This window comes from Aulonocara stuartgranti, assembly GCF_965226115.1.
Source record: "Aulonocara stuartgranti genome assembly, chromosome: 2".
In the NCBI taxonomy this organism is placed as follows: domain Eukaryota; kingdom Metazoa; phylum Chordata; class Actinopteri; order Cichliformes; family Cichlidae; genus Aulonocara; species Aulonocara stuartgranti.
Window position 1 is genome coordinate 29,415,912 of NC_138940.1, and position 14,709 is coordinate 29,430,620.

Here is a 14,709-nt window from a genome sequence, read left to right on the forward strand (position 1 = left end):
TTGTCACTTCCTGTTTCCCACGCTGTCAAACCGAGTGCTCTTCTCATTATTCTGATAATCATCTTGCCAGACTAATGTAAGTCAATCAGTATCTTTAAAATGCAGCTCAGTTCTGTCATTCACGCACCTTATCCCAGACGCTCAGAAAGCCTCATCCAAGTTATCATCGTCCATTTGCTCCAATATCAGCGTCAAAACTCTGGAGGTCAGTGATCTCTCGTTATTGAAATAAAGTAGTCACAGGAAATGCAGTGTCCTAGTAAGTGAGCAGTCAGAAACTCTTTCTCAAAAAGTTATTTCTTAAAGACAACAATGTTAATAAGAGGAAAAACTGTAAAACTCAATCTTAAATTCATAATTTAAAACAGAAATTATGTTTTATCCGAATAGCAGATTAGTTCATTATCAATTTTTAACTTTTTAATTTCACATTTCTACTTAATTGTGACCAGTTGCATTATAGATAAATAACAATGCATTACTTGGCCTTTCATCCACCCTCATAGTGACTAAATTGTGATGCTGCAGTCCTATTACAAAAAGGGTTTGCAGAGCCTGAGTTGCAGAGTTTGTCTCCTACAGTACCACTACTGTATTACTGTAATTGCTCCACACAAGCACATATGATTAAAAGTCAGGGATCAGCGGTATATCAACCACAAAATGACCCATCTGGATTTGACGGTCACTCCGGGTCAGTGGGTGCAGTAAACGGAATAACAAAACGGGTATTTTCATCTCCTTCTAAGCTCTAATCGGGCCTTGTTTTCTCCTCCTTCTCTTCATCCTCTCATCTCTACGCACTCGCCGCTTTTGTTCGAGCTAAATCTGAACACATCAGACTAATGCTACAAGACGTATCAGCCGGCTCGGTGGAAGAAAAGACACAGGAAGAAAGGGATGATTGATGATTCCCCTTCCCCTCCCTCATCTTTCTTCATGACATTGGAAAAAAAAAAAAAGGCACTGATTACAAAAAAAAAAAGGAGACTTAAATACTATGTTAACCATCAGCGAGTTTTCCCAGAGTCATAACTGCATGCGTCTATCTTCGATACTTGCATTATAGCCTTTGTGGAATGAACAGGCACAGAGCTGCGCTTTATTCAATTAAAGTCCCTAGGGGGCGCAGCGGCAAATGAACTGCAGCCTAACAAACTCCCACCACTACACATCACCCTGCTAATCAGGCAAAGGCAACAAAGCACACACTCTCTGACATTTTCAATCTCGCTGCATTGATATCTGAGCTTAACTGCTATCGTGCAAACAGAAACACACAAACTCAAAAAAATAAAATGCTTAATTTACACAAGCCACAAACAGAAACAAAATATGTGGTTTGACTTTATTACCAGTAAATTAAGAAACTTAGTTGAAGGCAACTATATCAATAACACTAACCTTTCAGCGTTATCATATATCACCATGTGAGTTGGCTGTAATATCAGGTGAAGTACGCGCGCACACACACACACACACACACACACACACACACACACACACACACACACACACACACACACACACACAGAGAATAAAGTCTAAAGAACTGTGTATTTTAAATATCACATGCTGCATATCTAAAAAAAAAAAAAAAACTAAACAAAAGAACAAACCCCTTCTCTACACACTCACTAATAATTTTGCTTTTGAGGAACATGTTTACTCGTGCTTGTAAGCGCTACACACAGGATGGGGAATCTGCTGTAATAGCGCTGAATGCATCTCTGTCTCCACAGGGATGAAAGCCTCATTCACATGAGAGGCTCCATTAACCTCCGAATCAGCTGCTTCGGTATTACATCCTCTTCACACAAACATTCCTGCATTAACCTACACGGTTTTTCAATGAATGGTTTCTCATCCTGTGCGCCATTATATTGCAATTTGAAGTCCCCGTACACCCACACAGGCACTTTAAGTTATTTTGGCTGATTATAGTTAATCTCACACTTATGCTGGGTTGAACTGCAATGGAAGTCAGTAATAAACTTGGAGTAGTTATCCAGGTTATTTGGTTCCAAGCTGCCTTGCCATAACAGATTCAAGTGAATAGAAATTATCCTGGGAGGAACCATAATCAGGAAAAATAACTTTTTATTTATTTTATTTATTTATTTGTACCGGAGCCATGTAGAAGGTTTAACCCTTGGAAACAATGTCAAAATTCTGCCAAGGCGCAGAATTTTTAGGAATGGCAGCGGATCTGGCGCTTCTCTGAGGTGTGCCAGATTTAACACAGCGTGTGTGTGACTGTGTGTGTATGTGCATGTTTGCAGCACTGTGACAGTAGTGGGAGGAAGGAAGTCACACACCATCTCATCTTCCTTGAGCGTCTGTCCCTTAGGTTGGCTGGTTATATAACTGATGTCAAGACAGAACGCTGGCCACCTCTAGGGAGGTATGTGGCACGAAATTGTAGTTACACAGTACCTGCTGCCTTGTGCCAGCCCTGTGAAGAAGCCTGCACAGGTAGAAATAATGTATCTTATTGTATTAGCCTTGCACACTTTCAGTCCAATTTATTACTTTCGTCAATTAGATCAATATTATACCACATATAAATCTGAAGCAATAAACCTATCTTTGTTTTTATTTATTTTGTCTTTAAGTATATTTTATACCTGACTAAGGCTTAACAGCTGTATGATGTACTTTCAATGCCTGAATAAGTTGTAAACATGCTATATAAATACACCAGATGTGGGTATGCGTCCTCAGTAAGGCTTTGCTCTGTCCTTCACACAGTTTCCCACCACAGTGGGAGAGTTTCTGTACAGGCTGTGTTTTTAATATTCAGCGCTGTCTGACTTCCAGCCCTCCTCGTCTGCTCTGTGCTCTTGACGCAATTTCTGTATTTTTAGCATAATAGAGAGGAGATCCCTTTCTTGGACACTCGTTGGATACTTCGAAAACAGGATGGCGCACGTCTTCTAGAATCACAGCTAGAATGTCTATCTCTCTATCTATCTAAATCTAAGCTAAACATCTAAGCTGTGATCTTTTCAATATTGCACTTCATTTACAATTTAACTGACGGTGCTGAAAAAAACAAAAACCCAAAGAGAACCCTTTTGAAGAAAATCCAGTTAAAAGGCCGCACATTTAACTGTGCCGTCGAATTTCACCATCAAGGGCAAGGCTCTGAATATTTGAACACCACACCAGAGGCAGTGCAGAGGCTCAGAAAGGTGCTAATCTTGTCAGAGCACTATGATCACCATGATTATAGTGACACTCTCTCAATCACTAGGCCTGTAATAACGCTCTACCCCTTCATCCCTGTAAGGCTTCCCTTCTCTTCCACCTCACTCACTCTCTCTTTGTCTTGCAGGCAGACAGGCACCCACGCACAGACACATGCGCACACATGCACACAAACACACAAACACACAGACAGACTGTGTGTGCATGGGTCAGTGCGGCACCGGTGGCTGCAGACTGGAACAGAGGTCGGCCGCACCCTGCTATTATCCCCAGAGACCTGTTCAGTTTAAAGGCAGTGCTGTGGCGCACTGAGTGACAGCTCAATGGAAGGCCCGCTGGGAGCTTACAAGCAGGTGAGGAGTCAGACAAACCAGAGGGAGAACACACACAGAGGGACATAGTGCAGGCACACTGGCAAATACACACCTACACACCGGCAGACACATAAACATCAATGCTCCTAGTTGGCTGTGAGTTAAACAGGCAAGGGATAAAACTGTCAAATGCAGTGGGAAGCACACATACATGCAGGGACACATGACTACACAAACACACACATGCTGAGTATGGTAATAAGGCAGTCATGTTCTTCAGGGATGGAGCCAGTGGCCACAGAGAGAGAGAGAGAGAGGAAGCAGCTGGCTGTTAAAATACTTCCCCTCCTAGCACTGTAATTTCCTCCCAGAGGCACACCTGGCCAACACTCATTCACACATACGTACTGTATGCGCGTGTGTGCTTTGTGTATGTTTGCGCACAGTGCATGCATGCATGTGTGTTTTCGCATCTGCGTATGTGTTTCTTCTTTAGTTCTGCTTGACTGCGCGCGCCTGTGTGTGTGAGTGTGTGTTTATGCTGTCACTAATGTTCACGGCTGATTCAAAGTGGATCCCTGCTGCCCAATATAACACCCATATTATTATACAGCATTACAAGTTATTACAAACACGAGGCTCATGTTACAGAGGCAGCTATTGGCACAAAATCTGAGACTAGTATCTTTTTTGGAAAAAAAAAAAGAAAAGCCTGCAAAACTATTGTTAGAAAATTTGGGTATAAATAAAAAACTCTTAATTCAATGGTTTTCCATTTACAGCTCTCTATATTTATTTTGGACAGCTAGCTTTAGTTTTGCCCCTATTTAAAAACAGTGAGGTTTTTAAATTAATAATTTTTGCTGCCAACTTTGGGGTTTCCCTGCTTTAGATGCCCAGCCTTGGAAAATGACTTTGTTTACACAGGTTACATATGGTAAAGGTTCTCCTCTAGAACCGCTTCTTCCAGAGCTAAAAACACCAGCCTTAAGACAAAGGTCAGACAGCTCAGTTTCATTCAGCTAAAGCTCAGAGAGCCATTTTATTCAAGGGTGAATGGAAAGACAGTGCTGGAATGGGATTATGTTGCTTCAGGGAACTGGGCCAGATAATGCAAATTGACAGAAGTATTAATCTGCCAGTTAAAAGTGAGATGGGCGATGTTTCGAGGGACCCGATTGTGCAAGTGCAATGTACTGTGTCTGTTAAGCTTTGATTGTAGGAAATTTGTTGTCTGTTAACATGCTGTGATTAGGCAATCAGAACAGTTGGAAATTAATCGCTATAAACAGATAGATGCATATGAATATGTAGAATCTGTAGGCAAGGGACACATGTTTGGTACTAGATGTTCTGGTTTATTTTGGTAGTTTGAGCAATTCTGGTTGTGAGCTGGTAGAGAGAGACTAAGGAAGAAAACGGTGGCTGTGGCTCAGGTGGTTGAGTGGGTCAACTATCAGTCGGTAGATCCATCCCTGATTCCTCCGTGTGCTAAAGTATCCTTGGCCAGTTGCCCCAGTTGTGACAGTGCAGGTACTTCAACTTCCTCCATCAGGTCAAAGACAACAATTAAGTTAAGCTGACTTAGGTTGATCCTAAACTGGCTGAAGGTAAGAATGTAAGCGTGAATGGTCTGACATCATTAACCATTTCTGTGTCCAAAGGTTCCTTTGGTTCCCCAAAATGAAACAAACACTGAAGCTCGAGAGTTAAGAATTCTCCAAATTCTTACAGCTCCAATAAAATGATCAGTGTGGCTGTTCTCCCAGATGTTGCAATAAAATCTAGCATTCAGGCACCCATAAAAGAGGCTTTACAAGGGTTTAGCAGAGTTAGAAATTAGCAGGAACTTAACTCATTAGTTTCCATCTAAAGGTGCTGACTTGTTCTAAAATAAATAAATACATAAAATGTACAGCTCTCCTATCACTTTGAACGCAAATAAAGACACAAAACTTAACAACAGGAATGCTTGGAGAGTTTTGAACTTGGGCTAGCTAACGTATAATAATGTGCTATCTGCTATGCTAGCTACAATGTTGCTACCTGCTATGCTAGCTACAATTCTATGCTTAGGCTAATATAAACACAATATAAGAACGATGTAAAACTAGGGTTACATTTTTCCTCAATAAAAGTTTAGGGTCATCAATGAACAGAGATAAAAAACCATCATACAGCAGGAAGAACTGAAATGGAGCAAATCTCACCAGATAACACCGGAGATCATCCCACAACATGAGATTAGTCATAAATTTCTCCATGGTTTGGATTACGCACTGTGAGAAAGTTGTGGTCTTAGCAAATTATCAACAGTGTTAAGTGTTCAAATATTTGGTGTTTCAGACACCGTCAGCCCTGTGGTTACACAATGAGTTTTTAAGGATTTAGCTTAAACACATGCTTCACAGGAACGGCTTCTGTTTTTAGGGGCTTGTTTTTATTAAATAAAATAAGACATAAATCATGACAACATGTTAAAAAGACAAAAGCCTTAATGAACTGAGTAATAGCTTGGAGCCAGAGGGTTGGTATGGACTTATACAAGCAGATGGGGAAAAGTTTAAAAATGGGACTTTGGTTGTGTGGAAGTCGTTTTTTTTTCTCTTCATGCATTTAAAGCTTGTGGTCTGAAACAAAGGGGTTAAAAATGACTCAAGCAAGAGAGAATGTGACCTTCCCAGCATTTCACGTAGCTATTTGGGATTTCCATCAAGAGGCACGCCATAATGCAAAGTGTCTGCTGGGGCCCCGGTTACACGCTGAAGATGAGTTCAGGCCATTTATGAGTTGCGTGTGCTCACATCTCTAAGTGCTTAGTCATGAGTCGCCTCTTAAAACCCTTGCACCATATGACTATCCATGTGTCACACCAGCAGACGGAGAGGTGGGGGCAACAGTGGTGGAGGGGATGCAGTTTAAGGAAATAAAAAAGGAGTAAAGTGAGAGAGTTAGGCAAAGAAAGATATACAGAGAGAGAGCGGGACCCGAGGGAGCCTCCTTCATTTTCTGGATGTGGGAGGCAGACATTAAGCTACAGTGACTAGCACTACTGGCCTCTGTCTGACCCTCTCCAACTTCCTCTTAGCTCAGGCCAAGACTGACACGTCATCGTATCGGCGCTGTGCAACGTGGCGCACACGAACAACACAACAGCACCAATCTAACAACAGCTCACATCAGCCCTGAACGTTAAAGCGGATTAGGGTACAGCACAAAACATGCGAGAACACAGAGAATATCACCGCCTGCGGGGTAAAACAAATGTAGGCTTTGTATGCATGTATAAAGCCCCGTGTAGCTGCCACAGCCCTTCGCCCGGTGTCAGCCCACCAGCTAATTGCAGGCATTTCCCCCCAAGGTTGCAGGGAGCCTTTCTGCCTTGAGAACAAAATATCAACCTTGGGAACGAAATGTCAGGGAAAACACAAGAGCTGCAATGAATTACATTTATATTATGTATATAAGTACAAAATAAAACCAAATGATACCACGCAAACAGAATGTTAGAGCAATGCATCATCTAAAGCAATAGATCCGATGTAATTAAGTAATAATGCAGGATACAGTAGCATTAATAAAGAATATTTATGTGAGATTCAGGCACATGTAAAAGAGTTTGTGAAGAGCGTTATGGGGAAAAAGCCCTCCAGTAGTCCATCTGTTTGGGCATGTCTCAGCGCCCTGGACAAACACTGCAGTAGCACTAAAACACATGCTTGCATGCATGCAGCTGGAGGAACACATGCACAGACAGTCCTGCCTCCAAAGACTAAACATTCAACTACAGCCTTATAGGCTGGCCTCTGGAATTTGTCTGGGGCATAAAGTAAGCAAAGCAAAGTCAAACTCTGTATAAGAGAGCAGACGATTAAGGAAAATTAGCTGAACAGAAGGGCACTGACCAAAAACCAGATAAAATGAGATAAAATGAAATTACTGGGGAGGAAGAAATGCCTTATTAAAAGATGGGGCTCTGCCCGCCCAGCAGTAAAAAAAAAAGAAGACAAATACGGCAATCCTTTGCTTTTTTATTGCCCCAGCAATTAATTGACAAATGTGTCACATTAATAATAAAGCTCGCTCTCTCCACTTTGGACATTGATTTACACCTTCCTCAGCTTATGGTGTAAGAAAGTGATCAATCTCACTCCTTCTTCATCTCCCTCTCTCTTTCTTGAGCTCCACTATTACCTTGCTAAATATAACTTCCTTCCCTCTGTCTTTAGCCAGGAAATGAGTCCAGCATTCAATATCTGGCTGTGAATTACACAAGCCTGGCATAGGAGATCTTCAGAAATGATTGATCTATTATTAATTAATTTGCTAATGTCCTCGATTGATCTACAGGTGGGGAGTGATTGTCTGGGAAAGAGAATATGAGGGGGATACAAGAGGAAAGTAAAAAGAAGAAGAAGAAGAAAGAATTGATTTCTTTTTAACCTGAGGAAGGTGGAGAGAAGAAGAATCTGTGTGTAAGATCTATACTGCATTTCTTGTATAGCGCTGAGCGATATGATGCAACAACTGGAAGGTAAACCTTGTGTTTACATAATGTTGTGGTCTAGAATAGCTAGGACAAAAATGATAAAAAGGAAAAAAGAGAGAGAAACAAAGAGAGCGATCCACATCAAATGCTACTGGGAGCAGCACATGCCTGCTCGTCTGTCTGTCTGTCAGTCTGTCTGTCCGCTTAGCCTTGAAAATCCCAGCACTCAAAGCCAGACGACCACAGAACTCATGCCCACGCCACACACGCACACAGACACAAACGCGCACACACACACACACACAAACGGGCTCGCACAGTAGCCTGTTCTATCCTACGCTATTGATCTGCACCCCACTCTTCATTAGAAAGAAAGATTCAAAGGCAAGAAGGAGCAGTGAGACGTGTTGTGTGTGCCTATGTGTAAGGCTAAGTGTAAACGTATGATCAAGGGAGTTGTGTAAGCTGTGTGTGGTTGTATATGTATGTGATTCCATAAAGTTTTTCTTTCTTTCTTTCTTTCGTTTTTGTAAACCCATATGCATGTGTGCATGTATGTATGTGGATGTACTGCCAGGTATCAGTAACAGTGGGAGCAGATCTGTGTTACTCTAATGCAGTCTGTCCTCACTGGGTGTTCCTATGGAAACTCTCTCTCTCTCTCTCTCTGTATATTATTAGACATTCTTGAGTCAACTGCTCAGAATAGGAAGACACAGATCTCATCTATTGCAATGCACTCAGTATAAAGTCCTTCAGCTCACACCTGAACTGCGCGGCAGCTTAATTTCCTTGAAATTATTTTCACTTTTGCGATCGTGGGAGATACTGACTCTTGAACTGGTCAGTTTATTAACTTGTAGACATCAGATCAATGAGAGCAACTGGAGGGTCACGTCTACTGACTCGGGCCTGAGGCGTGCAGAGCAACAGCGGCGCTCTATTTTCTGGTAATTTTTCGATTTTTGTTTGATTAATTCTTTTAGTAATAGCACAAAACAAGAAGGCCTTGTGAAAAAAATACTCACATACCTCCAAACAAAACAAAAACAAACAAATTTAATACTAGTAGGTTTTTGTAACATGTAACAGACTAATTAGTCCAGTTCTTTTTTGCAGACTTTTTGCAGTTCCTTTGATTTAGATCTGCTAAATAACAAACAGTATTTCTCACACGACGTTAAAGAAAGAAGCTTTCCCAGCAGATTCTGACAATAATAAGCGCTTTACATTTGCTTTAGTCAGTATATGAATGACTAACTATAAACAGGTGTGTTTATTGAACCTTTTTACAATTAAAATAAAGAAATAAATAATCTGAATCAATTTGTATATTTGTTTCTATTTGTTTAGTTTATGTTAGCATATAAGGAGGTTAGGATTATGGCTTGATGATGTAGACCTTTCAAAAACTCATGTATCTAAAACCTTCAGCTCTTTTGAATAGTATTGTATCTGTGGTTGAGAGCAAACTCAGTGAGATTGGAAAAATTTCAAGCTAGATTCAAGGTCAACAACAACAGAGCACGACACGGCAGTGGAAAGAGTGAAGTTTCCACAACGATCTATGTAAATATGAGTTAACACAAGCTAGTTTACTCCAACTGCAGGTACCAAGCTGGGATCAGTGGGAAGGTTGCATCAGTAAAGGTTTTTTAAACCCAACCCCCACATGAACCATCATCTTTTTTGCATTATTTTATTGCTAAATAAGGTTGACCACTCATCAACCTTTAAAAAGAAACCTTTTTGCATCTAAATGTGTTTGAAAATTTAATATGGTTGAAGGTCATTGTCAAACAACATATTAATAGCATTCTTCTGAGTGGTCAAATGACCACGAACAAAGAGCAACACACTGCCAAGGTACACAGACTAGTATTACCAGAATAAACATGTTTATAGCATTTATGTACAGCTATGCGTAAATTATGTTTCTCATGTAATCACAGGGTTATTGTGTTGCACATTGAGCCTCCGGACAGCCAAAGCACCGCAGCTGTGCAATGTTCAACTCCACCGATTGATGGAGTTCAAACAATTTAAGACTAACTTCTTCTTTTAGTTGCTGCATTGTCTGGCAATAAATTTACATTTATATCATAATATTCAGAATATTGAGTATTTGACTATATACTCATCTTCCCTTCCTCTAATTCGTGAGCTGACACAACATGGGAAACTTTTATATTTTGCTCGCCAAAATGACATCCATACCTGTTGTTTCAGTTTATTGATTTCATCTGTAGAGTGGAAAATGGAGGCAATCGCGACGAGAAACAAAAGACTTAAGACGCAGCTGTCAATTATTAAGGGAGCCAAGGCAGTGCATAATTCTGTACAGGAACACAGAGGGTGGTACCTCACCAGTCACACATGTGTGTCTCCATATGTTACTCCTTCCTCACTGGAAAATTAGTGCAGTGACAAGATGTGTTTGAGGGTGTGTAGGTGTAATCTTTTTGACAGTGAGGCACGCTCGCACTGTGACTCACTGTCTTTGCACACAATAGTTTGATATGATTATATAACAAGGTGAGCGTTAGGGAAGAGTTTATTTAATGGGAGAACAGCTTGGGTTGTGCTTCAGCATATATTGTTGAGAACATAACCATGGCACAACTAACACTTGCACGACTTATCCAGGTTTAAAATTTAGTGTGAATGACCTGCACTTAAGTTGGAAGTCAGTGTTACTGAATAACTTCCACGTGTGGCTAGCTCCGATATAAAAAGAGAGGCGAGTGTAGAGCTGAATCGTGCCTAAAGAGCTTCAAAAGTAGAGGACAGTGCGATGAGAACTACAGACTAACCTCTGGAGTGGTAGTCGTTCGCTGCGCTGCTGATGGGCACTTTCTTAACGGCTGAAGAGCGATAGACGATGTGTGTCCTTCCTCCTCCCCCCTCCTCCTCCTCTTCTATCACTCCATCGCCCCTCTCGACTGGCTCGATAAAAAACTCCTCTCTCTCTGTCTTGATCATACCGGCCTGAAAAAGAAACATGACTCATTATATCATAGTAATACTTATCAGTCGCTAACATGACACCCAGCTTCTCCTCATCCAATATGTGCCTCCATCCCTCACCTCCCTGATAATTTAAAGAAAGAATCGAAGGAGAAGAGAAGGGGAGAGCGGTGATCCCTCCTGGGGCCCCCGCAGAGGTCCAGAGTGACACCTGGCATCTCAAATGGCCAACACAAGAGCAGGAGATGAGACTGTCCCACTCCCATCCTCCGCTAACACATCCTGTCAGGTAATTCCCCACATCCCTTGTGCACACACTCACACAACACACATCAGCCATGCTCACTGGGAATGTGCATGTGAACAGGGGTGAGGAAGAAGAGGTGGTGGCAAGTAAAGAAGAATACCCACAAAACACACACACAAAAGGGGGTTGCGTACACATACATGGGGAAAACAGGCACTAGGAAAATTGCCCGTCACTCTCTGTTATTCCATCTGTCTGTTTAAGACAACTGGTAATTACCAAGGCAACGCACTGCTGTAGAGGAAAGAGAACACACAGAGAGGATTGCGAGGCTTTTGAGAGGAAGAGAGCAAAAGAAAGAGGGTGATAAATGAAGGGAAAACATTGATACGATCAGCATGTGCCTGTCGGCTTTTCTCTCCGCTCTGACAGGAGAAGGAAAATATGACGAACAAGCTGAAGACAGGAAAGTGAGCTGATGATAGAAAAAAAAACATGCGTTACAGATGAATGAGGAATAAATAGCTGCGTGTGTACTGTACTGCATAGAGATTAGCTGAAGCAGGTGGAGTCAGAAGCCTTACAATGATACCAACACCTCAAATAAAAACAGGCAGTCTATTAAGCTCTGATAATGTCTGGGGGCGTGGTCAACATGATCTCTTAAAAAGCAGACCCCAAATGCATGTCCCCCTGCAACACAGTGCCAAATTTAAATGCAAAGTATGCCAACAACTGTTACACAATAAAGGCTTATTGAGAAAAGAAGGCTTTTAATCCAATACAAGGGTTTTTAATATGAACAGTTTATATGAAGTGTATTGTAGCGAGTTCCAAGGTTTTTAGTGAAACTCCTGGACAAGCATGCTATCTCATAATAACCTATGTGTTTGTTCCATTGTAAAACTCAAGACTCAAGACACATTACAGTCCAACTGATATAGGATTTGATGATTTTATAATCTGATATATACCTGAGTGCCTAATATGGTAAATATGAAAGGTTACAAAGGTCGATCAAGATGTCATTAGATCAATGGAATGAGTACATGACTTAAATAATTAGGCTGGCTCTTCAATGAATGTGCCATGCTACCTTTAAAAAATGGTGCTAGTTTGGTTTTATATCCAATATAAGATACTGGACCTTTAGAGCAGCGGTCCCCAACCCCCGGGCCTCGGACCGGTATCGGTCCGTGAGTCGTTTGGTACCGGGCCGCGAGAGTTGAGGCTCAGGTGTGAAATGTATGGTTTTCAGGGTTTTTATCGGTTTTCAGTGTTATTTTGTTATCGTTTTTATCGTTAACTCTGTTTTCTTGGGTCTTTTCACGTGTGTTATGAATAAATCTTCTTTTTTTCGATACTGGTACTAGTTTTATTTTGTTGTATTTATCCGCGACACCTTAAAGGCCGGTCCGTGAAAATAATGTCGGGCATAAACCGGTCCGTGGCGCAAAAAAGGTTGGGGACCGCTGATGTAGAGGGACCTCGAAATCCCTCAGTCATAACCAAAAATTAAAATAAGCTTTGTCTGTTTATTTGCTTGGTGTGTTTATTTATGTATTTGGAGAAATTCAAAGCATTTCTGTTTTTGCTTGAGTTTTTCTAGGACATTAGATCATTTTCTTGTGATTTAGTGGACAAATACACACGAATGATGAATTTAGTTGATGCGATGTACAGTGTGTTTTTTGCCACTGCGCTGTATGAATACAACTGATTAGACTTCATGCTGTGTGAGAAAAAAGTTAAATAACACATGCACTACATTTGTCATTATTTCTTTTTCTTATTCAGTGCAGTCTTTAAAAAATCCATTTTATTGGCTACATCTGTATCAGTAATGTCTCTATAGTAGAGTACAGGGAGTCTAAATGCATCAAATCTAAAGAAACATGCTTGGTGGAAAAAAGTATGCGTAGTACTTATTGACTTTTCTATCAGAAATGGAGAATATGAATTTGTATGCTCCTAGTATTCCTCAGAGAGGCTGATTTGAAAGGATATTAGCAAAAGTTGCCCCTTAGAAATTAAAAGGTGCTCTTATTCTTGCTCTCTTCGTTCCTTCCTCTGTCTGCCTCTCTCCTTCACCCTGCCAGTCTGATGCTTTAGTCCCAGAAGGATGTTGACAAGTCACTGACCTGCCTCCCCTTTTCTCTTTTTCTCTTTCTCTTTTCTCGGCTCTCTCTTCCCATCCCTCTATTTTTTCGAGCTATGGTGCAGCATTCTGATTGGATCTGATGGATCTGCGATGGTGCATGCCTTCCCACTCTAGAATACCAAGCAGATGTGAGAGGAGAGCCGTGTCAAAGAAAAAAAGATGACATGTAGGACTGGGAGACATGCTTAGATCAACCAGAGCCCGCATAGTGGGGGTGGAGGGTCAGAGAGAGGAAAATGAGTGTGATCATATAAGAACTGGAGAAAAGCTTTGAGAAAGTGATGTAAATAGACACTATAATAGAATGAACAGTGAAAAGCACCGTCTTTATCTCCTCTAAATCATGGACACCCAAGTCCAAGCCAAGGGGATTAAAGGGAGGCTTGTCCAAATGCTTTGTCCGGATGAAGCAAAAGTTCAGATACAGAGTCATCAAAGCAGAGTCATTCAAAGACACAACTGAAAACCATGTTTGTATGTAGGCAACCTGGACTCTGCTAGCTTTGCTACTCAATTAAGTCTCTCTTATTTGAAATTTCCTTTATTGGTCTTCATGAAAAAATGAGGTGTGTTACTGTTTGTCTCCCTGTTGTGAGAAAAGCTTCAACTATAACACTTGCTATTAGAAACGGAAGCAGCGATTTTCATTTACACAGGGATCATTTTGTTTAACTCCCATGAAAGAAAACAGGAAGAGCATCAGCACATAATTCAGTTTTGTCAATTTCCATAAAACTCACAAATGCTCACAAGTGTAATTTTTAAAACTTTGTAGTCGTAACCTCTGAAGTCTAATGACTTCAAACCACGCTGCTTTGGCAGTCGTTGCTTTCACGTAAAATCTTTCCCGCTTGAATCACACCGATACGCTTAATGGTGAAAGCTGCAAAGAAACGTATCCTTGACTGACACTGCACTACTTTGACTAAGGAGAGTGATTTCTGCTAATTCGATGATCCTTGCAGTGAGTGTTGTGCAATCTGATGGCTCTGCATGACGTGTGGCATTTGGCTGATGGGTAACTTCAATAATAGTGCACAAAAATGTTGTCTCCATTTAAAGAACACTGTTTGCAAATGTCTGTATTCCTCTAAAATTATGTAACATCAGAAACACACATTAAAATGATGTCATCTGGTGATCCGTAAAATCTCAAGCTTCCTGCCAAGTGGATATTCAGCTGCTTTTATGAATTTTTTTCATTTCCTTTGTAATTGCTGTAGCTTAAAAAATCATCGCCCTATAACTAGTTTTGCCTGTTCGGGGACTGCTCTAGGCTCAGCTGCCTTGCTAGCTGCTGTTCTCTTATTACGGTAAATTC

General features: G+C 41.0%; 1 protein-coding gene across 3 annotated transcripts in view; it reads right to left on the minus strand.

The window, feature by feature from the left end:
- Window positions 1-14,709, minus strand: part of LOC309687539 (A disintegrin and metalloproteinase with thrombospondin motifs 2-like) — a 145,406-nt gene that overhangs the window by 69,942 nt on the left and 60,755 nt on the right. For all 3 annotated transcript variants that reach the window (XM_082502587.1, XM_082502586.1, XM_082502588.1), the window contains one exon: window positions 10,827-11,001. In XM_082502587.1, coding sequence (XP_082358713.1) covers window positions 10,827-11,001 — 175 coding nt within the window. The remainder of the gene's footprint in view (window positions 1-10,826; window positions 11,002-14,709) is intronic.